Source organism: Heteronotia binoei, chromosome 2 (assembly GCF_032191835.1).
Source record: "Heteronotia binoei isolate CCM8104 ecotype False Entrance Well chromosome 2, APGP_CSIRO_Hbin_v1, whole genome shotgun sequence".
Classification (NCBI taxonomy): domain Eukaryota; kingdom Metazoa; phylum Chordata; class Lepidosauria; order Squamata; family Gekkonidae; genus Heteronotia; species Heteronotia binoei.
In genome coordinates this window covers 101556054-101583083 of record NC_083224.1, presented here as the reverse complement: position 1 = coordinate 101583083, position 27030 = coordinate 101556054, and the positions used below count along the sequence as shown (strand labels likewise).

Here is a 27030-nt window from a genome sequence, read left to right as displayed (position 1 = left end):
TTCAGTTAAAGTTTCTGGAAGTCATCTCCTATATACATAGATTCTGAATCCTACTGAGCCATAGTTGCCCACCTATTAATTCCCCAACCTCTTTTTAGGGCAATTTGACTTACAACCAGACTGCACTGGTAACAATGGCATCCCATCAAGAGGGGGCAATCTGGATCCCAAATCCGAAGCCCCGCCCCCATCACAGAACCTCTGTCTTTGTTGAGTTCAGTTTCAGACTGCTCTTTTTAAGCTATCCCACCATGCCCTCCATTCCTGTGGCCAGATTTTATGCGGCAGCATCTGGGTGGCTGTCTAAGAGCAGATACAGCTGAGTGTCATCAGCATACAAGTTCTGATCATTCTGTTCATGCCTGAGTCTGTATGATATATCCTAGAATAAAAGGAAGTCCATGAGCATCCAGTCTGCATCCACTCTCAGACTTCAACTCCTCAGGTACTCTATGGTTCCTCGAGGGAATTGATATCAGTAGTCTGGAGATCAGTTGTAATTCCTAGAAACTTTAGTCACCATCTGAAGACTGACAACCTGAACTGCAGAGCTGATACTGGCACATAGTCTCCAATTATGCAGTACTGTAAGTGTTTCACTGCTCACTAAACAATATACTTACTAAACAAAATCAGTAGAAATATAACTAAGCAGACTTCAGTTCTACTAAAAAAAAAAAACCCAGACAGAAACCAAAAAAGTCAACAAACGGTTTATTAGGTGATAAGACAAATGCCTTGCAGGATCTTCTCCCACAAAATCAGATTTTCCTCCTCCCTCTCCCCTCATGGGAGAGTGTCTCTACTTCCTTCATGAAACGCAGACACAGTTCCTCCTGCCATGGCAAGGCCACACACTGGACTGCTACAGGGAGCCCCACAGCATCTTGCACAGCCTACAGAAGAGGTACAAAGAGTGCAGTATTACCAAGAAAATTCCAGTCTGAAAAGAGGAAAACAGCATGAACTTGCTGTTCTTAAAACACGCGTCAAAGAGGCTTCTGAACTGCATGTCGTATTTTGAAGTGAATTAATTGAGACTTTCTGTTCAAGACCCATTGGGAAGTATGCAACTGGGGTAACAGAAAATTATGACATGAATCATTATGACATGGCTCCCAAAACTATCATAATTTAATACTGAGAGGGAGTGGTCAAAATATGTGCATAAAACTGTCTATAATTCTACATAAATCTGTGATTTTGTTCAAAAATCATGGTCATGCTCAGCCTTCACCTTCCTGCTCTGTCTCTAGTTCACTTCACTCTGTTGTTTCAAGCAGTTCTACAACCTGATTAACTTCTGGTATCAGATCTGCACTACAAGAAAAAAGCTTAAAGTAAGGGAGTGCACCCAGTTAAATCAAGGAAGGATTTCACTCCCCTTGCCTGCATGCATCTTTTCCCGTGAACCTCCATCCCATCTACAAATGTGTGAACAGGTACATACAACTACCATGTTTATATATGTTTGGACTTTTCTCTGCCTAAGGCTGCAATTTGAAGTAGGTAGTAGGAAGTAAGAGTGGGATTATATATTAGTAGTTCCTGACAGTGTTTGCTAGTGAGGCCAAAACCAACTGGGGTTAAACAGTCCCTCTACCTGGTACTAGTCTTTCCTTAAAACTGCAACCCCAGCGGCTGCACTGCATATTGAAAACATTGACTATCTTGGAGCTACACATAATGGGTTGAATTCAAAGGATGATGGATGGTTGAAACTGATTGAAACTGTTTTAACTTGACATCCTAGGTGGCCCAGTGTCACTGGTTTAGCAGGAGGATGTAAAGGATGATAGCTTCCCCCATTTTTCAACATAAATTGAGAATTCCAGCTATGTGGCCTTCAGATATAGCAGTTGCCTTCATTGCTGATGGCTGACCTCTTTCAGTCTCTTATCCCAAAGGTCTCCATAGTGTCCTTTATAATGCCTGAGCTCTTTCTCATCTGCTTCTGAAACTGTAGTGACAGGTACAACTCCAGCAGGAAAATTCAAGACATTGTATAAATGGGTGTAGGTAGTAGCAACTGGAAGAAACCACATATAAAATACGATGTTAAGATACTTCTTCCCTAGCAATTACAAGCTTTCGTTTTGTGATGCCTACATACAAATCTCATAAGACACAATACACAACTCCTTACACACCTTGTCACACAAACATACAAAATGCTCCTTTCTGTTTGATGATTCACATAATTAGGTCCACCTGAGCTATTTATGTAAGCAGAAGAAAGGGTTTGCCTTTTCAATATCATTTGTTTGTTTCTACATTTTCAATATTAAGAACAGCAAAACCTTAGTAGGCAAGATAGAATTCAAAGGAGGAGAATTGGAAAACAAACTGAGAGCCCACAAGAGATCATGGAGGGCAGGGGTGAGGGGTTGTGTTCAGTGACAGAACATCTGTTTTGAATGCAGGAGATCCACTCCCAGGTTCAGTTCCTAGGATCACCAAAGCAATCAAGAAATAAACACATCATACCCAGCTATGGATAGATCCAAGTAGGCAGCCGTGTTGGTCTGAACTAGTAGAACAAAATAGGAGTCAATTTCACCTTTAAGACCAACTTAGTTTTATTTAGAACATAAGCTTTTGTGTGCTCTAAGCTGATGAAGTGTGCCTAGAGCACACGAAAGCTTACGTTCTAAATAAAACTAAGTTGGTCTTAAAGGTGAAATTGACTCCTATTTTGTTCTACCCAGCTATGGAGGCAGGAAACACTTTGGAGAAGGATGTGAGAGAGCTACCAACAGTGACTCTCCAGGAAAGAGGCGAGCAAATTATGGCCTATGATTAATATCTGACCCTTGAGCTGCTTAAACAATTTGCTGGAAGCATTAATCTGAAGGCAGCATACTCTTCAGGCTGCAGAAAGTTACCAGCTAATCTACATGTAAACACAGGCATGCTGGAACAGCTGGCACCATGAGCAGGCAGACTAGCAGAGCGACAAAGAGGACAAGACATGGAAAGGGCAGGCAACAGAGCAATGATGCATTCCCCCCCCCCTCTTCCAAGGCATAAACAGTCCATAAAGTACATTACTTTTATCTTGAACACAGATGTCAAATCATTTATTTATTTTGCATTCCCTGCTCCCTTCCTACCCCTGGTTCAAACCTCATTAGATGAACTCATTAGATGAACTTAGGCAAGCCACTGTGCCCCATCCCTCCCCATCTTGATTTAAAATGTGGGAATAATAAAACTCAGAGCAGTGTGCATGATTCTCCCCATTTTACCCTCACAACAACCTGGGAGGTGGGTTAGGCTGGAAGAGATTGAGCAGCCCAAGTCATTCCATAAAGTTCATGGCAAATGAGGCTTTATGATCCTCCATACCAGCCCCAAATTGCCCACCCCAAGTCCAGAAGGCAAAACTACAGTCCAGTTATAACTTTGTCCACAGTGCATGACACATTCATTTCAGGCTGTGCTGTGGATATTACCAATGTAGGCATGCTCTCTTTGGTGAGAAAGCCATACAACAAGATGTAGGTACAGCAGGAGTGCTAATGGGATCTGTTCTATATCTGAGGTTGTTATCTAACCCTGCCTTCCAAATTCTCACCACTGCTCATTTGAATACATCTTGGAAGCTCAGGGCACCAAATGGAACCATATATAGAACAGGGAAAAATTCTACCTCAGTCTTCTTGCAAGCAGATATGGCAAATATAAGAGATTATCTAATTACACCTTCCTCCATAATAAATGTAGGCAGACACGGAGGGGGTGGGGGGCTGGAAGGCTATCATTTAACCCTCTGCTTGAAAGCAGAATGCTCTAAATTTGCTGCCCTTGACTCAAATTTGGAGGTTGCAACTGGTGCAAAACACAACAGCAAGGTTGCTAATGGAGCTACCTGTACGGGAGCACATTCAACCTGTGCTGGAAACGTTACACTGTTTGCCTGTGGCATTCTGGATTTGCTTCAAGGTACTGATCATTTGCTTCAAGGTACTGATCATAATATACCGAGTCCGGTACAAGGTGCTGGTCATCACCTTTAAAGCCCTATATGGCCTGGGACCTGCCTACCTGAGGGACCGTCTCTCCCCACACGTTCCCCAGAGAGTACTGAGGTCTGGCACTCAAAATCTGCTCATCATCCCCGGGCCCAAGGAAGTGCGTCTCAAGGCAACTAGAGACAGGGCCTTTTCCACAATGGCCCCTATGTGGTGGAACCAGCTACCGGAAGAGGTGAGGGCCCTGCGGGACCTTGCTCAGTTCCGCAGGGCCTGTAAGACAGCCCTCTTCCGGTTAGCCTATGCCTGATGAGATAATGTAGCTACCAGATTTTTGTGTTTATACTGTATAGTTTAATGTTTAATTTTAAGGTTTTTAGGTTTTAATTGTCTGATTTTAGAGGTAATAACTTGCTCTGATTTTACTGTTTTATTGTTGTTGTAAGCCGCCCTGAGCCACTTGTGGGAAGGGTGGGATAGAAGTCACCAAATAAATAAATAAATAAATAAAGCCCTATATGGCCTGGGACCTGTCTACCTTTGGGACCAGCACTCCCCACACGTACCCCAGAGAGCACTATGTTCAGGGTTCCAAAATCTTCTTAAAATCCCCGGACCGAAAGAAGCTCGAATGTCAACCACCAGACCCAGAGCATTCTCGGTAATAGCCCCACTCTGTGGCATGCCCTCCCCGAAAACATCAGGGCCCTCTGGGACCTGTCACAGTTCCACAGGGCCTGTAAGACCGAACTGTTCAAACCTGCTTTTAATGGTTATGGGGTGGCTATTATTCCACAGCATTGACAGTCTCACTGAACTAACATAACTGAAACAAGAAACATCAGAATAACTAGAAAATCAATGTGCATCTTGGACTTTTTAATGACTATATAATGGAAATGATGTATTGTATATTTTGTTTTTAATATTTTATGTTGTTTTTATTTGTTGTTAGCCACCCTGAGCCCATCAGGGGAGGGCGGGATAAAAATCTGATTAAACAAACATCAGCTCCTAAAGCTTTCCTCATAATCCAACCTACAGACCACAGCAAACAAAGAACAAGGAGTTTAGCCCCAAGCATTCTCACAGAACTGACAGCACTAGACTACAGTAAGTAAACCAAGCTACACACTGCAACATTCTGCACTGCTACAGAGTGGAATAATCAAATGGTACCAAATAATTTGCCAGCATAACCCAGATTAAAGGCTGGGCCCAAAGCAGGACAAAGCACAACATCCAGCTTCAGTTTCTGCCACTCTGCAATGAATTCATCACGATATGCCTGCGGAGAAATAGAAAGACAGTGCCTATTACAATGGCTGTTACAAGAAATCCGCTTGTGTCTGACATTTAGAAACTCCTAGTTGCTGGTCAGCACAGAACCTCAGAAATTTAGCTAGTCATCATAGTGATAGGGAAAACCTAGTATTTTTTCCAACAAAACAGCTGTACATCTCCAAGCACAGGGCACATCTCCCTATTTTCTCTATGTATTCGAGACTCTATGCACCCCATTCTTATACGTCTCTTGCTCAGCCAGCAATGCCCTTTTGCCATGCCCAATCCCCACCAAAAATAACTCCCAAATTTAAAAACTTGCAAACAGCTTGAACAATTAGATTAGGAAAAATAAGTCAAGTACTTTTAGAGGATTTGTTCAAATTTTCAAGGATCCAGTTCAATGCTCCCTCTAAGTTATGGAATCTTGTGAGCAAAAATTCTACTTCGTGAGCTACTGGCATTATAGCTGTGAGCTACTGCATAAATTAGTCGGCTCTGGGGTAATTTTTTTTCCTGAGCTAAGACAAAAATGTGTGAGCTGGAGGCTAAAAAAAATTTGGTCTCATGAACACCACAAAGAAATATGCTAAAATTTCAGAAAGTGGCCAGAATTCTATGCAAAAATATTGTATTTTTTCCAGTTTGCATGGGAAAGTCACTGGCAGATAAGATCTTGTTTTCAGCAGTGTTTTCATGCTGCCTATGGCAGAACAGATCCAACAGCTTCCCTGATAAGAGCTTACTATTACAGACATGCCTTAGCAACTACAACAACAAAAATGGTATTCAGAGCAGAATATGCAGGTTGTGTTCTCCACTCCTCAAACAAATCTCCCAAGAGACTAATCTATAACTGCATGAAGCCTTTGTGCAGTATTTTAAAACTAGCTATGTGCTTGTACACAACTGGGCAGTGCAACACTGACATGGCACCCAAGTGTTGCTTGGGTTTCTCCTTCAGGTGATTAAACTTCATCAAAAACTCTGGAAAACCAACACACAATAGGGAAGGAAATGAAAGGTCTTTCCCTCTTTGTCTGATATTTGATAGGTATGTTTTGCTATTGTCTGTTCTAGTGCTGCTGCTGCTGCAAAAAAGAAGTAATTCATGGGAACCAGACTCATTCTTTCCAGCTCCCTGATGTCCCATTTGAATGCACTATCTTGCCTGTACATTCAGTTCTCAAAGACTGGGGGGGGGGGGGGACCAAATATCTAGCTTGCCATGACACCCAATGCCAAGGCTAAGCATGGCTGATATAGCAGTTGCAGTCCTAGGTCTACATAATTTTCCAAGTAATGTCAGTGCTGTGTTGTCCTGAGCCACACTATGTGGGATTGTGAAGTTAAGTATAAAATCTTTTTAACTCTTCCTTGCACATCCTCCTGGTCTGCAGTGAAAGATAAGACAAAGCCAAATATATATGCAGGGAGGCCAAAGGCTATGCATTGCTTTGTTTACTTTACAAAAGGACAGAGCTGTCCTTTGAAAACTGATTAGTGCAAGGTGAACTGCAAGTGGGGAGAACTGGAATCCTTCTCTCATCATGGAGGAGAGGGGGAGGAATTACCATTTGGTCAGCGTTGTTCTTCCAAAGGTTCTTCACTGATCTAGGAAACACATGCAAATTAGTGTTAATGAGAAGCAACAAGTACATTAATAAAATTACCAGATTTTTGTTTAGGCTGCAACAACCTAATACAACTACATTTCTTGAATTTGTCATTAAATAACAGTGTTGTCGAAGAATTTGAAGCCTGGATTTATGAACCAGCCATTTTGAAAACTGAGACCTGTTATCAACTAACACAATGCAGAGCTTTTTCCTCAGCAGCTATAGTATCTTCTCTCTTCCTTAAAATTCATTTTCTTTCCTATGTGTAACCTGTTCTTTTTAGAAATCACTTTCATTGCTTAAAGGTGATTGTTACAGTCAGAGCTATTTTTGTAGAAAAAGCCCAGCAGGAACTCATTTGCATAATAGGCCACACATCATGATGCCAAGCCATTTGTTACTTCATTTGTAGTTCCTCCTAACTTTTTTTCATGTGTAAATATGGAAATCTCATGTTTAAAAGCTGACTTTAAAACATTTAAACATGGATTTGTAAATAAATGGTGCAAATAAGAACATCAGGTAGTCACATTGACAGATCATCATGCTATATTACAGGGGTGGCCAAACTGTGGCTCAGAAGCCACAAGTGGCTCTTTCACACCCACCGCCCCATCAACTGACTTGGAAAAGGTATTTCTCTCTTTAAATCACTTCTCCAAGCCAAGCCAGCCAGGGCCTTGGAGAATGCATTTAAAGTTGCTTTCTCTCTACCTACCTCCCCTCCCTCATCTATTTGCCTTCCTTCCTTCCTTTCTTCCTCCCGGCTCTCAAACATCTGGTGTTCATGTCTTCGGCTCTCAAACATCTGATGTTTATTCTATGTAGCTCTTACATTAAGCAAGTTTGGCCACACCTGCTATATTAGATTGGAAAGTACTTCATTTGTTAGCTTTTTCTTATATGTTAATAATATTGATGCAAGGGCATACACAATCATGTAGGTAGCACAGCACAAATAGTTATTTTGTTGTATGTATATAAAGCCTGGTATCCAAAACCCCTAGTTATACACATTAATCTGTATATTCTCCATAGAGCAACTTTATGTAGATAAAAAAATCTTAAACATCTTTGTTGTTTTGAACAATTCACATTCATAAAGAGGGCATACAGTACATTACACTAACTTTCCAGTCTCCCAGTCCCAACTCTATGCATATTATTCTGTGCCATATCTTATGCTGCCCCCTACTGGATAAAATATAAAAGTTTCTTTAAACAGATTACAACAAGGTGTCTGTGGCATCTTGAAGACTAATAAATTAGTGGACTAGAGCCCAGTTCATGCATGAGGTTAATTTGGGGTTGGATCCCAAATCCATAAGAGCTCCTATGGACAGATGGGGAGATTTTGTGCCAATTCCCTCACAGTGGTAGATCTCTGACTCTTCTTTCATGCTGTTCCTGGAAGATCCCCCTCTCCCCCAGGAACAGCATTTCAGTGAGTATTTTGGGCTGCAGCTAAAGGTGGAGAGAAGTAGTGTTCCAAGGACAAACAGGGAAACTCCAGTAGATCCAAACCATGGCTCCTCTCTGGGATTTGTCACACATAGGAGAATGAAAATGAAAAAGGTTAAGGCATTACCTGCCATCATCATCACTCCATACATACTACACTATACCATTGTACTTGGCATGGGAAACTCAGAACAAGCAAATGAATGGGTGGAGAGATTGGATAGATGCAACCACCTCCTTTCTTCAGTTCACTTGGCACAAAGAGGGCACTGGACAAGAATCATTAAGAGCAGCTGGAGTCTAGCAACTGAGAACTATCATCCCCCTCCCCCAATATACACACACAAGTGCGAAGATTTCGCTTTTCCTACCTTCTCATTTATTTGTTGAGGTTGAATTTACAGCACACCTAGTAAAGGAAGTGATGGTACATCATACCATTTTCACTATTGTGCTAAATTCAGTGCACCTGAACTGAAAATTTACCTGCTGTGGAAGTTGTCGCACTGCAACTATTACATGAAAAGCATCCTAGCTATGTTTAGGATTATGTAAGCAGCTAATTAAAAATCATCACTCCAACAAATTATCTTACCCTACTCCAATGAGGGAATTCAGATGCCGAGAAATTCGTGGGAACTGAAACAAAACATGATTTTAGCAAAACTCAAAATACATTATCAGGTTCTGTTATATGTTTATTTAAAAGCTAATTTCAGCCAAAAATCCTAGTATAACAATCTGAAAAGAGTATGTTTATATTATAAGAACATAAGAGAAGCCATGTTAGATCAGGCCAATGGCCCATCCAATCCAACGCTCTGTGTCACACAGTGGCCAAAAAAAATTATATAATTATAAATTATGTATATATGTGTGTGTGTGTGTATATATATATATACACACACACACATATACACACTATGGCTAATAGCCACGGATGGACCTCTGCTCCATATTTTTATCTAACCCCCTCTTGAAGGTGGCTATGATTGTGGCCGCCACCACATCCTGTGGCAAGTGAATTCTACATGTTAATCACCCTTTGGGTGAAGAAGTACTTCCTTTTATACTGTCATCTTGTCTCTTGGTTTCAAATGAAATACACTTTCAAGAGAGTATTCGGGATCACAGCACTAATTCACACGTTGCTTAATACATCCTGAGTTTCCAGAAAATCTGAGCTGAATTATCTGCTGAGGTGCAGCTGAGAGAGCCTGGTAGTTACATTATCTATAGGATTAGGCCAAACAGAAAGCAAGTGATTAATAAAGCAGATGTAATTTGAAGTTTGCATTTGTCTGTTTTGTTTGTCTCACATCTTGCATAACACATTAAGCCAGGGACTGTCTCCAAGTTTTTGTGTGGCTTTGGCAAGAGACACCCTTAAAGTACAAAGAGAAAAAGTCAAGAGCAGCGCTTCAGAAAAAAGTGCTGTGCTATACAAGTGAATGTTGCATCTTCCATGCTGGATTCAGGTGGTAGGCTCCTCTCCGGTGCAAGCATACTATCTACTTATTTCTCTAGTCCCTAGATCTCCCCAAAGCTGGATTTATGCACAATCTAAGCAAAATAGTCTAGGGCCTCTAAATAATGAATTCCCCCCCCCCAAGTTACCATTTTGAGGGTAATGCTATGGGGGACACACAAACATGACACAGTTTAGGGCCTCAACTCCTGGTTGGTGGCTGCCCATGTGTTTGTTTTGCTTCACAAGCCCTTCAATCATCACTGAACTGTGGGATCTGCAATGCTACCAGCCAACTGATAGCAACGCTCTCAGGCGCCAAGGTTCTTTGACTTGTGTGGCTAGACAATTACAGTCACACGGTAAGACAAAACCTAGACAGCAAAAAGAGGTAACAAAAGTTTTATTCGAATAAGGAACAGCATACAGCCAAAGGTTCAGCTCAGTTGTTCACTGAACTCTAGTTGTGTTCAAACGTTTATACTTTTCATCGCTCCTCCCCTTTTATATCATTAGTCTTATGTCACCAGGCATGCGCTCTTGCAAGTTCTTTGTCTCTAACATTCACTAATCTTACATTTGACAAACAAGATGTTCCTGGCTTATTTTCAACTTTACAGACCTTCTCATTCACAGGTGTGTTGTCAAGACTTGCTCATTAAAAATGAAACGTAACATCCTTCTAGACACTGACCCTCATGTTACCTTCAGTTGGCTTCTTTCCTAGACAGTCCATTTCTCATGAACTTACAATCTTCAATTCATGTCACAAGCAAAATTGAACTTTATATTGAATAATCTTGCTTATACATACATAAGGATATATAAAAACACTTGTTTATTAAGCATTCTTACAAAATATATGAAAAGAATTGATAATAATACCATATCAATCATTTATTAGAAAAATTGAACTTTTATATGGATTTTCCAGCTAAAAGTTGCATATTTTGAAAGAGTTTATTTTTCTCTCTTGAATGCATATTCTTGTTTATTCTCTAATTGATTAGGAAGCCTTTGATTTTTGAAGTATTTAAATTTCTTATCTTTACAATAGATAAGTGAATAAAACACTTTTATTCTTAACCACATGAGGGCCTTCTTTGCATAGAAATCATTTTTGTTTCTCCTTGTTATTTTAATTTGTAACTTAATTAGGCTTTATGGTTGCCAGAGTTTGATAACTTACTTTTACCTAGGTCAAAAGTCCTAAACATTAGTCATAAATTTTAAAAACATCTGTTCTCTTAGAAGTATCTTGGCAAAAATTCTAGTCTAGTCCTAAGGCATCTTAATTGACTGAAAATACTTTCCAGTAACAAGGTACACCTTTGTTTGTTAAAATAATGCTGATTGCTATGATCTTAGAGTATAAATGATCAAGCTGCTTATTTATGCATTTCTTTAACTAAATATCAATATATTTTAATCCATGATGTTTAAAACTATTATTTTATGAACTTTCTCAGAACCTAAACTATAAACAACAAGTTTCTTAGCTAATATTAAAATAGTATGAGCTAAAAACAACATTTTGGAGCTTTAAACTTTTTGACCTCTTGGTGATTAACTTTAAACAAAGAAAGGGCATTTTGCCAAGTCATTTTCTCTGTTCAAAAACTTAAACCATAATTTTTCCATTTTGACAGGTCATTATCATTCCACTGTATAGCTTGCTAGATAATTAGTTTTGATGAAAAACAGAATGCTTGTATCTTCTACTGTTGTCAACTGCTTTCTGGAAGCCCAAAGCCTGCTCCAGGAGATTTCCCAAATCTATGAAACAACACTCATTTAGGCCTTGGGCTTACTCTACACAACTATATGTCTAGGGTTGCCAAATCCAATTCAAGAAATATCTGGGGACTTTGGGGGTGGGGCCAGGAGACATTGGGGGTGGAGCCATGAGCAAGGTTGGAACAAGTACAATTGAACTCCAAAGGTAGTTCTGGCCATCACATTGAAAGGGACTGCACACCTTTTCAATGCCTTCCTTACATTAGAAATAATGAAGGATAGGGGCACCTTTTGGGGGGCTCATAGAATTGGCCCCCCTGGTCCCATCCTTTTGAAACTTGGAGGGTGTTTTAAGAAAAGGCATCAGATGCTATGCTGCAAATGTGGTGCCTCTATCTCAAAGAACACTGCCCCCCACCAGAGCCCCAGACACCCACCGCTCAATTTCCCATTATTCCCTATGGGAATTGTTCTCCATAGGGAATAATAGAGTGCCCAGTAGACATCCCCCCCACCCGCTTTCTAAAGCTTTCTAAAACAGTGGAAGGGCCTCCAAACCGGGGAATCCGCTACCCCCACCTGGGAATTGAGCAACCCACAAAGAGCAATGCAGATGTTGGAGCAGGAAAAAAAGATAAAACACCTCTGCGAAAACCAGCCTCTAAAAAGAATATATAAATGTCATAGTTTAAACAAGTTTGGAAAAATATTCAAAGTCATTAAACATAAATACAGATAAAGAACATGTACCCTCACCCCAAAGTCATTCAAAGATATCTCAATTTCCACAAATTTTCAGGTGCTGGATGAAGGTAGAAATTCAAGTGGTATATGAAGAATGATGCTTCCAAAAGAGATGTATTCCAATAAAAAAAAAATCGGTGAAAAATATCATTCCAGAGAACTCTTCTGTACAGCAAGGCACATAAATCGTATAACACAACACGGTAGTACTCAAATCCCACGTTTCGCACTCTTGCTTCTACAAGCTGTACATAAAAATGAAATATTGAACCATATAAAATCTATCTAACATATATTTAACACTACCTGTGGGAGACCCTCAAAGCAGGAACATTCATACCATTCTTCAAATACTGATTTCATTCTATTGCTACCACTTCCAATATGCTTCACAAGTTATGGTCAATTTCCTAACCCGCTACCGGAGACATTTGCTTTTAAAACCCACAGGTGAGTGCAATTTCAACGTTCCTTAAAGATACAGCTTTTTAAAGACAACAGTGATTCCTTCCTATATTAATACATAGATTAATACATGATACATATACATATGATACATATAATACATATATTAATACATGATGGCAAATAACCTAACATTGTCTTTTGTTATGTTATTTGGCATCATGGATCAATATTTCATTTTTATGTGCAGCTTGTAGAAGCAAGAATGTGAAACGTGGGATTTGAGTACTACTGTGTCATGTTATACAATTATGTGCCTTGCTGTACAGAAGAAGAGTTCTCTGGAATTATATCTTTCACTGAAAAAAAATTTTTTATTGGAAAACATCTCTTTTGGAAGCATCGTTCTTCAAATGAGACTTTACCACTTGAATTTCTACCTTCATCCAGCGACTGAAAATCTGTGGACATTGAGTTGTCTTTGAATGACTTTGGGGTGAGGGTACATGTTCTTTATCTGTATTTATGTTTGATGACTTTGAATACACTTTGAATATTTTTCCAAACTTGTGACATTTATATATTCTATTTAGAGGCTGGTTTTCGTGGAGGTGTTTTACCTTTTTTTCCCTGCCCCACCTGGGCATTGGCAACCCTTCCTCTCTCTCTCACACACACACACTTACTGGGTCTAGCTACTTGCTCTGAAAACGAAAACAAAACAAACTGAAGCTGCTGCTGACCCATCCCCATGAAGTGCTTCCTGTTTCCTGCTCAACTTTCTCTCTCGGCTTGGCTTCGCGAACGAAGATTTAAGAAGGGTGCAATAGTCCACGTCTGCTGCAGGCTCGCTGGTGGCTGACAAGACCAATGCGGGACAGGCAGGTCCAGCCACAGTGGCTGCAGGGAAAAGTCTGATTTAGGGTTGGTGCTGTAGCAGTGCGATTCTTCCTCAATCTCCTTTTGTCCTCAAGACCAGCTATGCGTGCGTTCTCAAAAGAAGAGACAGCCTGGTGGATGGTGTGCCTCCATGCTTTGCGATCTGAGGCTAGGTCAGAGCACTGGTGATGGTTGATGCGACAGGTGCCAAGGGATTTCTTCAAGGAGTCCTTGTACCTCTTCTTTGGTGCCCCTCTATTTCGATGGCCGGTGGAGAGTTCGCCATACAGGGCAATCTTGGGAAGGCGGTGGTTTTCCATCCTAGAAATATGCCCTGCCCAGCGCAGCTGCGTCTTCAACAGCAGTGCCTCGATGCTGGTAACCTCCGCCCGCTTGAGAACTTCAGTGTTGGTCACAAAGTCACTCCAGTGGATGTTGAGAATGGTGCGAAGGCAGCGCTGATGAAAGCGCTCGAGGAGTCGCAGGTGATGACGGTATAAAACCCACGATTCGGAGCCGTAGATGAGGGTTGTCATCACAACCGCTTTGTAAACATTGATCTTTGTGCCTTTTTTCAGATGCTTGTTGCTCCACACTCTTTTGTGCAGTCGGCCAAATGCACGGTTTGCCTTTGCCAGCCTGTTGTCAATCTCCTTGTCGATCTTAGCATCTGAGGAGATGATGCACCCCAGGTAGCTGAACTGCTGGACTGTCTTCAGAACTGATTCACCCACAGTGATGCAGGGAGGGTGATAATCTTCCTGGGGTGCAGGCTGGTGGAGAACTTCTGTCTTCTTCAGACTAACTTCTAGGCCGAATAGCTTGGCAGCCTCTGCAAAGCAGGACGCCATATGCTGCAGAGCTGATACCGAGTGGGAGACGAGTGCAGCATCATCAGCAAACAGTAGCTCTCGGATGAGTTTTTCCATTGTCTTGGAGTGGGCCTTTAGTCGCCTCAGGTTGAACAGGCTGCCATCGGTGCGATAGCGGATGTAGACACCATCGTCATCATCTAGATCTACTGAGGCTCTTTGAAGCATCATGCTAAAGAAGATTGTAAAGAGAGTTGGCGCGAGAACGCAGCCTTGCTTTACACCTGTGCCTATTGGGAAGGGCTCCGAGAGGTCGTTGCAGTGTCTGACTTGGCCTCGCTGGTCTTCATGTAGCTGGATGATCATGCTGAGGAACCTTGGGGGACATACTAAACGTGCCAAGATTTGCCACAGGCCTTTCCTGCTAACGGTATCGAAAGCTTTGGTAAGGTCGACAAAAGTCACATACAGAGCCTTGTTCTGTTCCCTGCATTTCTCTTGGACCTGCCTGAGAACAAATACCATGTCGGTGGTGCTCCTGTTAGCTCTGAAGCTGCACTGGCTCTCTGGGAGGAGTTCTTCTGCAATGGTGGGCACCAGTCTGTTCAGGAGTATTCTGGCAAGGATTTTGCCTGCGATGGAGAGCAGGGTTATCCCCCGGTAGTTGGAGCAGTCTGACTTTTCCCCTTTGTTCTTGTATAGGGTGATGATGATTGCATCGTGAAAGTCCTGTGGTAATTTGCCTTGTTCCCAGCAGGTGACAAGTACTTTGTGAAGTGAGCTATGTAGTACTGTGCCCCATGCTTCCAGATCTCTGGTGGAATTCCATCAACTCCTGCTGCCTTGCCACTTTTCAGTTGCTTGATGGCTTTAACAGTCTCTTTTAGAGTGGGGATCTCATCCAACTCTGTTTTCACTGGTTGAAGTGGGGTGAGGTGGATTGCTGAATCTTGAACTATGCGGTTGGCACTGAAGAGAACCAGAAAATACTCCAACCACCGGTTCAATATGGATGCCTTGTCTGTGAGGAGCACTTGGCCGTCTGCACTACGCAAGGGACTGAGTCTGATATGATGGACCATATACTGCCTTCAGGGCTTCGTGGAACCCTCTTAATTCACCAGTGTCTGCACACAGCTGCGTTCTCTCAGCAAGCTTGGTCCACCACTCGTTCTGAATGTTTCGAAGCTTGCGCTGGAGGTTGCTACATGCAGCGCGAAAGGTTGCTTTTTTTCCAGGACAGGAGGGCTGAGCAAGATGTGCTTGGTAGGCAGATCTCTTTTTCGCCAGTAAATCTTGGATCTCTTGATTGTTCTCATCAAACCAGTCCTTGTTCTTCCTTGTGGAGAACCCGAGGACTTCTTCAGAGATCTGCAGGACGGTAGTTTTTAGGTGTTCCCAGAGTGCTTCTGGAGAAGGGTCTGTGGGGCAACTGGGGTCCTCAATTCTTGACTGGAGTTTTGCCTGGAAGGCAGCTTTAACTTCGGCTGACTGGTGACTGCCAACCTGAAACTTCCTCCGAGGGATACCTCCTCTCCTGGGTGTGGGTTTAAAGTGAAGACGGAGATTGCAGCGTACAAGACGATGATCCGTATGACATTCTGCACTGGGCATTACTCGGGTGTGTAAGACATCTCGAAGGTCTCTCTGGCGCACCAGAATGTAGTCGATAAGGTGCCAGTGCTTGGACCGTGGGTGCATCCAGGTTGTCTTCAGACTGTTCTTCTGCTGGAAGATAGTGTTGGTGATGGTGAGCTGGTGCTCCATGCAGAATTCTAGCAGGAGGCGCCCGTTGTCATTGCAGTTGCCAATGCCGTGTTTGCCAAGTACTCCTTTCCAGGCTTCCGAGTCTTTACCTACTCTGGCATTGAAGTCGCCAAGGATGATCACCTTGTTCTCTGTAGGGGTCTTCCGTACGAGGTTGTGTAGATCAGCATAGAACTTGTTCTTTTCTGCAGGATCTGCTTGAAGGGTTGGGGCATACACACTGAAGAGTGTTGCATGCTGCTTGTTTTGAAGTGGGAGGTGCACGGACATGATGCGATCTGAGTGACCTGTTGGCAGGTTTTCAAGTTTGGAGGCAATGGAGTTCCTGACCATGAAGCCAACGCTAGAAAGGCGGCTCTCAGCCTTTGACTTACCTGACCAGTAGAGGGTATAGCCAGCACCGTGTTCTTGAAGACTACCTTCCTCAGGGAAACGGACCTCACTGAGAGCTGCTATGTCGATATTCAACCTGAGAAGTTCGTAGGCAACTAGAGCAGAGCGTTGTTCAGGGCGACCACTGTCTACTGTGTCAAGCATGGTTCTGATGTTCCAACATGCAAGCTTTAGTCTTTGCACACTTTGTGAGGCAGGTGCATGCCTTTTCTTTGTTGTTATTTTTTGACCGCAAGTAAGGATGCCCGTTGACCGCGGCTAGCCAACTGGGGTGGAGGAGACGAGCTTTGTTTAGGCCACCTTTTCTAGGCCCCTCTCCGTGTGGAGCAAGCAGTGCTGTCCCTAGATAAGGCTGCTTGGTCGTTCAGGGTGCTGCCGAAAAATGCTTTCGTCTCCGGGTTAGCATCAGGCGACCAATACCCTGAACCGCCTACATGCAGGATCGGGACTGCGGCTTCCAGTGGCACCTTCCACCTGCCGTTTTGCCCCTTGCCCATCGCTGCAGGACTTGATGCGTTGTGGGTTGTGTATGTGGATATGCCCTTCAGGCCTGCGCAGAGGAATTTTTTAGGTGAAGCCCAGTGTGCGCGGTACTGGCTCCACCCTGCCATGGCCCAGTAAGCCGGGACGCTGGCAGCGAGTCCTCCAGGTGGTAGGTGTTACATTAACAAGCTCTATCTGCCCGGGTTTGATGTTAGAGTTTTCCTTCTCGTAGGCTGGCGAGGTTGGTAGGCCCAGCCTGCCCATCCGGTTATACCGCCAGACAATTCGGTCACACCATGACGTAGCAAACTCTGTGAAAAACGGGGGGGACCATCGAGAAGGTGTTGCTACGGATGCAGTAATGCAGGAGAGGCCATTGCAGTGACCATCTGCCAGGCATAGCCAGACAGTGACCACGCGGCGTTCACTACACCGGGAGAGGAGAGGCTATGTATTGCGCATACACTTTCCCTGGGGGGGTAGGATACCCAGAGGGAGCCCACCCCCCCACCCCCCCTGCTCAACTTTAAAGGCACACAAACAACAGAAACACACACACACACACATTTTAAAATGGGACCTGTTTGCAGGTTTCTAAACCTGCCAGAGCTCTAGAGATACATGGTGGCTGTGGGGGTGAGGCTTCCCCCCACCAGCCAGCTGGCTGTGAGCGGGGGAAACCTGTAAAACTGGGGGATCCCCTGCTGGGACCTGGGGATTGGGAAGCCTAAAGCAGCAGCTTCCTGTGTTCCCAACTGAACACTCTATTTTGGGAAAACAAGAAAGGCAGAAAGAGCTGCTATACTGTGTAGACTCTACTGCTGGTCCAGCATGTACTGGACTCTGTGAACAACATAATCTGGTGAAAGACTAGAATAGGCTAAATTCTGCTTCTATGCATTGCAGGGATCAGACAGCATAACCAATATCCTAAATCACAGCCATGAGGATAGATCCAGGTGGGCAGCCATGTTGGTCTGAAGCAGTAGAACAATATGAGTCCAGTGGCACCTTTAAGACCAACAAAGTTCTATTCAAGCTTGAGCTTTCAGATATCTGAGGAAATGTGCATGCACATGAAAGCTCAAGCCATAAGGATACTTTATTTGATAAAGCTTTTAAAAAAGCTAGCTGAGTGGTAAACTGTAAATTAAAAATGGCAAGGTGAGTTCTCTGCCATATCAAACTTATTAACTGGAGCATACTACAAAAGAAATTAAAAATTAATAATCCATAATCACTTTACTAGTATTAGGTGACTGGCCACAGTATATCCATTACTACCAATCTCATTTGAAGTCTGAAGTCTGCTTAAATTGACTACCATAAATGTATCAGAAATATCTTAATAAGCTTGACATTTCAGGAATCTGAATAACATGGAAATGTATAAAATTCACTTCTATTTCAAATTTCATATAGAATTTTCAGAAGGCTCAGTGCCTCCCACTTTACACAAAGCTTAGGGAGGGGGAATGATTCAGAGATGGATCATCTGCTCTGCATGCAGAAAGTCTCAAGTTTAATCCCTAACATCTCTAGTTAAAAAGATCAGGTATTAGGTGATGCAAAAGGCCTCCACCTTGTTAGGGAATTCTGTTTGAAATTATATTTCTTAATCTCAAACAGTGCAATGGATAACTGGATCAAATAATCATTGAGAGGCATTTAACATGAGAAAAGAAAAAACATATTTATTTCTACAGGGAAAAGCTACTGAGAGGTAAAACAAAAAACACTATAGAACTACATCCTCACACTAGAAGATCATGTGCTTAATGGGGACTACTTCCTCCTCCTTCTTGACCTCTCTACCTGAACAAAGGAAGTCACCTGACTAACTGACCAAACAAACAAAACAGGTTCTCCCACTTCTAGACCTTGATTGACAGTCAGTATCTTCTTCCCAGGTCATGCAGACAATAGGAAATCAGGCACAGTGTTAATCCTATAATGACTGGAACTTTAGAACATTGCAAAGGACATACAGAACAGATACATATTTCAAACACATCTGAGATCCTGGAGAGCTGCTACCAGTCACAGTAAACAATACTGACCTTGATAGAACAATGGGCTGACTCAATATAAGGCAGTTCAAGAATAAAAAGTCAAAACAGTCTGGGTGTCATGATCTGACTCTTCTCCAATGGCCAAGGTTCTCATATATTCTCTGCTCTTTTTATTTATTCTTTGCAGTTGGAATGTTCTATCATATTAATGGTGATTCTAAGGATTCATTTAGCATCGGCAAAATGTATAGATGGCAGGCATATGCATTCAGACATCAACTAATCAAAACCAGAGCTGACAATCCTGTATTTTAAATATAGATAGTATTGAATATTAGGCAAACATATTTGCTCTAACCATTATCTTGGCATTGACCATATCTACATAGGTTATCTGCCCTGCATTCAGTCCCGTTGGAAAGCAGGAGGAGATCCTGCTTTCCCACACACTTTTATTTATTTTATTTTACAAAATTTATATCCAGCTTTTCTGTCCTCATAAGGGCCCCAAAGGCAGCTAACAAATTAAAACATACAAAGTAAACTAACATTTTAAAACATTTAAAATCCACCAAAATGCAACAGCAATATATCATTAAAAGCAGAACTAAAAACATACAAAGGTATAAAAACAATTGAAACATTTAAAACACTTTAAATGTTGAGAAGGAACCCAAGATTACTGAAGGAATGACAAATGTAACAAAAATCTTCACCCGCTAGTGGATGATGGTTACAGAAAGGGACAGATGACTCCCTAGGGAAAGAGTTCCAGAGTTTTTGTGCCACTACTGGGAAGGCCTTCTCCCAGGTTGCCACCTGCCTAATCTAAGAGAGTAAGCACCAAAAGCAGGGCCTCTGAAGGTGACCATAATGATCAGGTAGGTTCATAAGGGAGTAATTCATAAGGTCCTCCGGTATGTTGGTCCCAAAACATATAGGGCTATAAACACCTGCACCTTGAATTGTGCCCAGAAACAGATTGGGAACCAGTGTACATGGGCCAAGACTAGAGTGATATGTACCCTACAAACCACTCCTGTCAACACCCTGGCTGCAGCATTCTGCACATACTGACATTTTCAAATACTTCTCAAGGACCTCCCTATGAAGAGTGCATTGCAGTAATCTAACCTAGATGTAACCAGGACATGCTCCACAGTGGCACAGCAGCAGTGGCAGGAAAAGCTGCAGCAGGCTAACCAGTTGAAGATGGTAAAAAGCACTTAAAAGACAGTCCTGGCTGCAGCTGCCACTTGCTTATCCAGCATTAGGCCTGGGCCCAAGAGCATCCCTAGTCTACAGACCTGTTCCTTCAAGGGGGAATGTAACCCATCCAAAACAGTGACATTTTAAATCCCAGGTCAGACATCACTAGTAGCACTTCCATCTCATCAGGATTAAGCTTCTGTTTATTAGCCCAATATTTTCCAAAACTGCTTCCAGGTACCAGTTTAAGGTTTCTATATCCTCCCTGGGATCAGCCAGAAGTGTGATATAGAGCTTAGTGTCATCTGTATATTGATGACAACCCAGCCCAAAGCTCTGTATTACTTCATCCAGTGGTTTCATGTACATGTTGAAGACAATAGGGGACAAGACAGAACAATGTGGGAACCCATAAGCCCAACAGGCTAAGTAGCAGTCCTCCAGCACCTCCTGAAACCTACCTTCTAACTGGGGCCAAAATCACCACAGAATACTGCCTCCCAGTCCCAACCTGGATAGAGGATCCAGCAGGATACATGATCACTGGTTTCAAAAGCTGCTGAGAAGTCTGGGGAAATCAACAAAGTCAGACTCCTCTGTCCACTGTGGTGACAAAGTCCAAATTTTCCTGCCTACACTGCCAAATTTTCCTGCCTACACTGCCAAATTTTCCTGCCATCCTACCTGCTTTCTTGGACTGCCTTTGAACCACCACTTGTTTTGCCCAGTATGTCTCTAAAACAGGGACTCTTTCTCTTGGCAGATTTTGGCAGAATTGAATACAAACTTTGAGAATTTCATCCAAGTGGATGGGAAAGGGGTGTTTTCCACTGACAGCAATGGAGACAAAAACAAAAAACAATTTAATACAGAAAGCTTTAACAATGGGTATAATTAAAGTGGATGAAGTTTTTAAAAGAAACAAATATATATATGCACATATATATATGCACATATTTAATAAACAGCTACTTTAAAAACTGCATAGCCCAAACACATTTAGATTTAGTCTGCTCCTCCTTCAGCTACAGAGTTATACTTTATCATCTTTCAAGTGAAATCTTTGAGGCTTAAAAGCTTTCTGTTGTGCCAGAACTCTACCTGTTATTTTTATTGACTATCAAAGAATTTTCTGATAGAGGATACACTTCATAAAATTGAACATTTTGTGATTTGGTATATATGGGGTAGAGTGAGGGGAAGAAGGCCAGGAAGAAACAGCCAGACCTACTAAGTTACTGCAGGAAAAGATCAAGATCTGTGGCAATTCTATTTCTGCTGTGCTTCCACTTTACTTTCAGTCCCATCATTTTGCTGAGAATGGGATCATCAAAAAGCAGCATATGAAAACCTGAGACTGGCTGCATCAAGGTCATTATTCTTAGATTATGATTTTCCACCTTGGTTATTCCGCTTTGTAAGGAAGGCAGCTAGAACTTGATTTCAGTTAACAAGATTGAGTGGGGCAAGCTCTAAATGAAACAGTCATTTTGAGAGAGCATATGAAGGAAACAATCAGATATATAAGTTTATATTACAATTCAGCTTCGGCTTGGAAAGAAAATGAAACATGGTTTGCTCCAGAGATCCAGAGCCACTTTCTGATTTAAATATAACAATAGCAATCAATGCAAATAGGGAGTCAAATGGTTCCTGTATGAACACATAGTTAGAGAACCTGTAAGCAATCTCATTTTCAGATCCATAACAAAGGCTTCAACATATTTCCAAGGGCAACAGAGCAGTGTTGCAGAATTATTCCTGATGACAAAATGTCTTCATCAGATGGAAACCAGTGCCAACTTCTGCCTTCTGAGTAGTGAACTTAAAAGGTCATCTAGTGGGGACTTGATCTGGTTTCCTTTTCTTCAGAGGACATCACTTGTATCTCTTTAACCAGACCTCATGTATAAATGGTTAAATGATTTAACGGGTAGAAGTCTCAAGGTTAAATTCAGAGGTGACTCCTCTGTTGCTATCCCAAAAGCAACAGGTGTGTGGGAAAAAATCGGCAACAGGCTAGCAATCTACTTTGAGGACAAGGACCCTCACTTCTGCTCTCTATCACCTTCTCAGATTCGGCACTCCAATAAAACTAGCTCCTGGCTATGGAGACAAAAGTTTGATGAATGGGTAACCTTAATAGGAGAGTTATTTTAAGGACAGTGCAGGAATCAGATTTTTCATTACCTTGCTTCTTTTAACTAATAGGGAACCTGCTAAGACTTGTAGAGGGTATCTCGTTTTCCTGTCTCCCACAATTTCCTTTTTTCTTCCCTGAAAGGTCCCACACCCTCTCCCCTTTATCTGCTTCCTTCTCTCCTTCCCACACACCATCTGATCTACCTTTATCTGCCCCCCCCCCTACTTTCCTTCCTTCACTCCTGCTAGTACTCTTCACCTGGGAAAACCATGGCCTAGTTGCACAGTGCTGGCTGCTGGGCCAGGCCTAGTTGTGTGATAGGAAACCCATAATGTCTTGGGGGAAGCACCTTGCTTTCTTCTATATCCCCTTCCCAACACTATTCCTTCTTCCTGGCAATCCCCATACGATCAATTTTCTCTGCTCCCTTTTCTTCTTCTCAACTACCAACCAACCTATGCTTTATCTGCCCCTCAACTTCAGCTACATTTATTTATTTACTTTATTAATACCCCACATTTTTCCACAATAAGCACTCAAAACAGCTTTCATAATTCTCCTTTCTTCCATTTTACCCTGTGCTTGGTTAGGCTGAGAGTGTGCATCTGGTCCAAGGTCACCAAGTGAGCTTTCGTGGCAGAGTGGAGATTGAAACCTGGATCTCCCAGATCCTAATTAGGGGTGTGCAAAAAATATATATATATACGGAATTACACGGATTCGGAAATACACGGGGCCAAAAAGATATGGAATACCGTGTATTTCCTATTACCGTACTCAGAATAGCCGATGCACGGCTATTTCCGAATATACGGCCCCATTATACCCTAAGGCCATTGAAATCAATGGCAAAATAGGGTATGTTGGAAGCCACCTGGAGGGGAGGGGGGTTGAGAGAGAGCCCCCAAATTTGCAGGGGAACTTCAAAGGACTCTCCCCTACAAACCCTCTAAGTCCCAAAAAGATTGGGCAAGAGGGTCCCATTCCAGGGGCACCCAAAGTGGGTGCCCCTATCCCACCATTATACCCTATGGGCCATTGAAATCAATGGCAATGTAGGGCATTATAATAATAATAATAATAATAATAACTTTTAATTTCTATCCCGCCCTCCCCGCCAAAGCAGGCTCAGGGCGGCTTACAACATAAAATACATTATACATCAGATTACATAAATTGCAAATAAAATCCAAGTTAAGACAAATTACAAGTTAAAATTTACAAATTACAATGGTGCTAAAACATTCGATCTTCAATAATTCCATAAAATTCAGTAACCAAGAGCAATTTTTTAGAGGCATTTCCTAGTTTATCATTGGTTGAAGGCTAGTTTATAGAGGTGGGTCTTATAGAGGTGGGTATTAGAGGCTACTGGGGGGCAGGGGGTTTGAGGGAGAGCCCCCAAAACTGCAGGGAACCCACAGGGAACTCTCCCCTATAAAACCCCCAAGTTCCAAAAAGATTGGGCCGGGGGTCCCTGTCTTTGGGCTCCCCAAAAGGCCCATTGCCACTAATGATGGTGAAAGCCCAATTAGGCACTTCCTCCACTATAATTGCTGTGGGGAAAGTGGCTCTGGCCAGAGGGGGGTTTGAGGGAGAGGCCCCAAAACTGCAGGGCAGTTTCAGGGGACTCCCCAGCATGAAACCCCCCCTGGCCAAAAAAGACTACACCCATCAGTGGGCACCCCAAAAGGAACACTGCTCCCAATGGTGAGAAAAAAACAATTAGAGCCACTTCCTCACTGTAATTGTCATGGGAAAAGTGACTCTGGGGAGCAGGAGGTTTTGAGGAGACCCCCCAAAACTGCTGTGCAGATTCAGGGCACTGTCCCACACAAAACCCACAAGGCCAAAAAAAAATTGGACCAGGGGGTCCAATTCCTGGGGCACACAAAGCCAAACCTAACTTCACACCAGATAATCTCTATAGGACCCAAATGCACTACATCCCTCTATCTACTCTATGAACCCTGCAGGCCTGGAAGCAATATAAACCCAGTTGCAAACGTCACTGCCACACAAAACACAATCTGCGCAAGGTCTGCTCTGCAGACTTGGCTGCAGCAAATCCAGATGCCAGCTCTCCAGCCCTGCCCCAAACAACACGGGAAGAGCTGGCCAAGCACAACAAGCCTGCTGGTTCTGGGTCTCTCACCCAGGTGCCAGCTTCCCTGCCACAGAACACACAATCTACAGATGCCAGCTCTCCTGCCCTGCCCCAAACAACATGGGGAGAGATGGCCAAGCACAACAAGCCTGCTGGTTCTGGGTCTCTCACCCAGGTGCCAGCTCCCCCCTCCACCCAAACCAGAACCAGGAAAAGGTACAACAGGAGAAGGCCAAGAAACTCAACTATTAAAAAAGTGGCCTTTTAAACAATGAAAATTAGGCCAAACAGCCCCCCCCCCCCAAGAACCAGAACCAGAAGAGAAAAGGAACAACAGCAGCTGTAATGTACTCAGAGACGAGATGTGTCGAAGGCAACATGCTTTATTAGACAGTACATTACGGAACTGGGACACGCGGGCCGGGACCCGCTTTATATACATTTATCCTGGAACAGCCCCCTAGCCAGCCAGCCCAATCCTGGCCAGTCAAAGTTCCTGCCGCTGATCTTGATAGGCGGAATCTTTCCCGCGCTGCGCTGAGTGACCAAGGGACTTCCCCTGGTCGCCCTTTTCTGCGGGGCCACGTGGTGCTTTGTTTAAGCACAAGACACTACACTCCTCCCCCCCTAGTCTAAGATACATAGTCCTGCAGGTATGCTGGTGCCCTGCGTTCCCGGGTCGATCGCCACGGGGTTGCTTGAAGCGCAGAAGCGGGCTCTGGGCAGGGGGCCGCCTCTTGGGGATTCTCCCTCTGTGGCTGACGGGCCGGCTCTGGTTGCAGTTCAGGATCGGACGGCCTTGGGGAATCGTACGTCGGCAGGCTCGGTGCTGGCGGGGCTGCTTCTGGGGTTTCCTTTGCTGGTTCTCCCTCACTCATCACTCCCTCCGCCTCATGTGGTTCCTCCGGCAAGGTGCGGCTGTGCAGCTGATTGATGTGCCTCCTCAGAACCTGGCCCCCCTCAGTCGCTACCTCGTATGATCGGGACCCCGTCACCCTCAGTACCCGGCTGGCTACCCATTCTGGACCACTTGCGAAGTTCTTCGCATAGACGGGATCCCCCGGGAAGAACCCCCGCACCGCTTCCCTGACTTCTGGGGGACCGCGGACATCAGTGGCTCGGTCTGGGTGCAGCCTGTCTAGCCTGGTAGTCAATTTCCTCCCCATGAGCAACTCCGCAGGACTGGACCCTGTTGCTGGGTTGGGGGTGATCCTGTTATGGAACAGGAAGGCTGCGAGGTGGTGGTCCCAGTCCCCTTGAACAATGCGGGCTAGGGCCTCTTTGGTGGTTCTCACCGTGCGTTTGGCCTGGCCGTTGGTGGCTGGATGGAAAGGGGCAGACCTAATATGTTTTATTAAGTATCTCCCTATGAACTCCCGGGAGGTGAATGCGGTGCCGTTGTCAGTGACCAGGGTATCGAGGATCCCGTGCGTGCAGAAAACCCTCCGTAAGGCTCTGATGTCTGCCGCCGTGGAGGTTGACTCTACCGGGATTACCTCCAGCCATTTTGTATAGGCATCAAAAAGGATAAAGAATATCTGACCCTGGTATGGCCCGGCGAAGTCTAAGTGGAGGCGGGACCACGGCCGCCTGTTAGACTCCCATCGGTGGACCGGTGCGGAGGGTGGATCGGGCCTGGACTCCTGGCATGGTTGGCACCTCTTCACCCACCCCTCTATTTCCTCATCCATGCCTGGCCACCACACATAGCTTCAGGCCAGGGCTTTCATCCTTACGATCCCCGGGTGGGTTTCGTGCAGCGCTTCGAGTACCTGTTTGCGCATGGGGGGGGAACCACCACCCTGCTGCCCCAGAGTATGCACCCCTTGTGGGAGGATAGTTCGTCTTTATGGGATGTGAATGGCCTGAACTCACCGTCCACCTTTTCCGTGGGCCACACCCTTCCCACCCAGTCCAAAACCCGCGCAAGGATGCGGTCCCTGCCTGTTGCTCGAGCCACCTCCGCGGCGTGGAGGGGGCGCTCGGGGAGGGACTCAATGAGCATCACCCCGTGGGGCGGGATCTGGGTCTGTCGAGGGCAGAGGCAGGTGGCTGAGGGCATCAGCGTGCCCCATGGCTTTGCCTGGGCGGTGCATCAATGTGTACGTGTAAGAGTTCAGGAATTGGTTCCACCTCAGGACCCGCTGTGATAATATTTGTGGGGTCTGATGGTCAGGGGCGAGGAGGCCCAGGAGCGGCTTGTGGTCCGTGGCGATGGTGAAACGCCTACCATAAAGGTAGTTGTTAAATTTGTGCACCCCCGCCATGATTGCCAAGGCCTCCTTATTGATTTGAGCGTAGTTGTGCTCCGCGGGGGTCAAGGTCCTTGAATAGTACACCACCGGGACTTCCCTCCCATCTGGGAGTTGGTGCCCCAGGATGGCGCCCACTCCGTACAGGGAGGCGTCACAGGCCAGGATCAGCAGCAGGCTCTCGTCGAAGTGGTGAAGCACGGCGTTCGAGACTAGGAGGTCTTTCACCACCTGGAACACAGCGGCTTGGCGCTTCCCCCAAACCCATGGGGCTTGTTTGT

At 44.1% G+C, this 27030-nt stretch overlaps 1 protein-coding gene across 2 annotated transcripts in view; it reads right to left on the bottom strand.

The window, feature by feature from the left end:
* Window positions 1–702: 702 nt before the first annotated feature.
* Window positions 703–27030, bottom strand: part of LOC132566588 (vitamin D3 hydroxylase-associated protein-like) — an 85243-nt gene continuing 58915 nt past the window's right edge. Inside the window, exons 11-15 of one of the 2 annotated variants that reach the window (XM_060231768.1) lie at window positions 8934–8977; window positions 6833–6872; window positions 5154–5262; window positions 1884–2029; window positions 703–896 (exon numbers count right to left, since the gene is read on the bottom strand). In XM_060231768.1, the coding sequence (XP_060087751.1) occupies window positions 762–896; window positions 1884–2029; window positions 5154–5262; window positions 6833–6872; window positions 8934–8977 (474 nt within the window). In that variant the 3' untranslated portion in view covers window positions 703–761. The remainder of the gene's footprint in view (window positions 897–1883; window positions 2030–5153; window positions 5263–6832; window positions 6873–8933; window positions 8978–27030) is intronic. The other variant, XM_060231769.1, reaches the window with a different exon arrangement.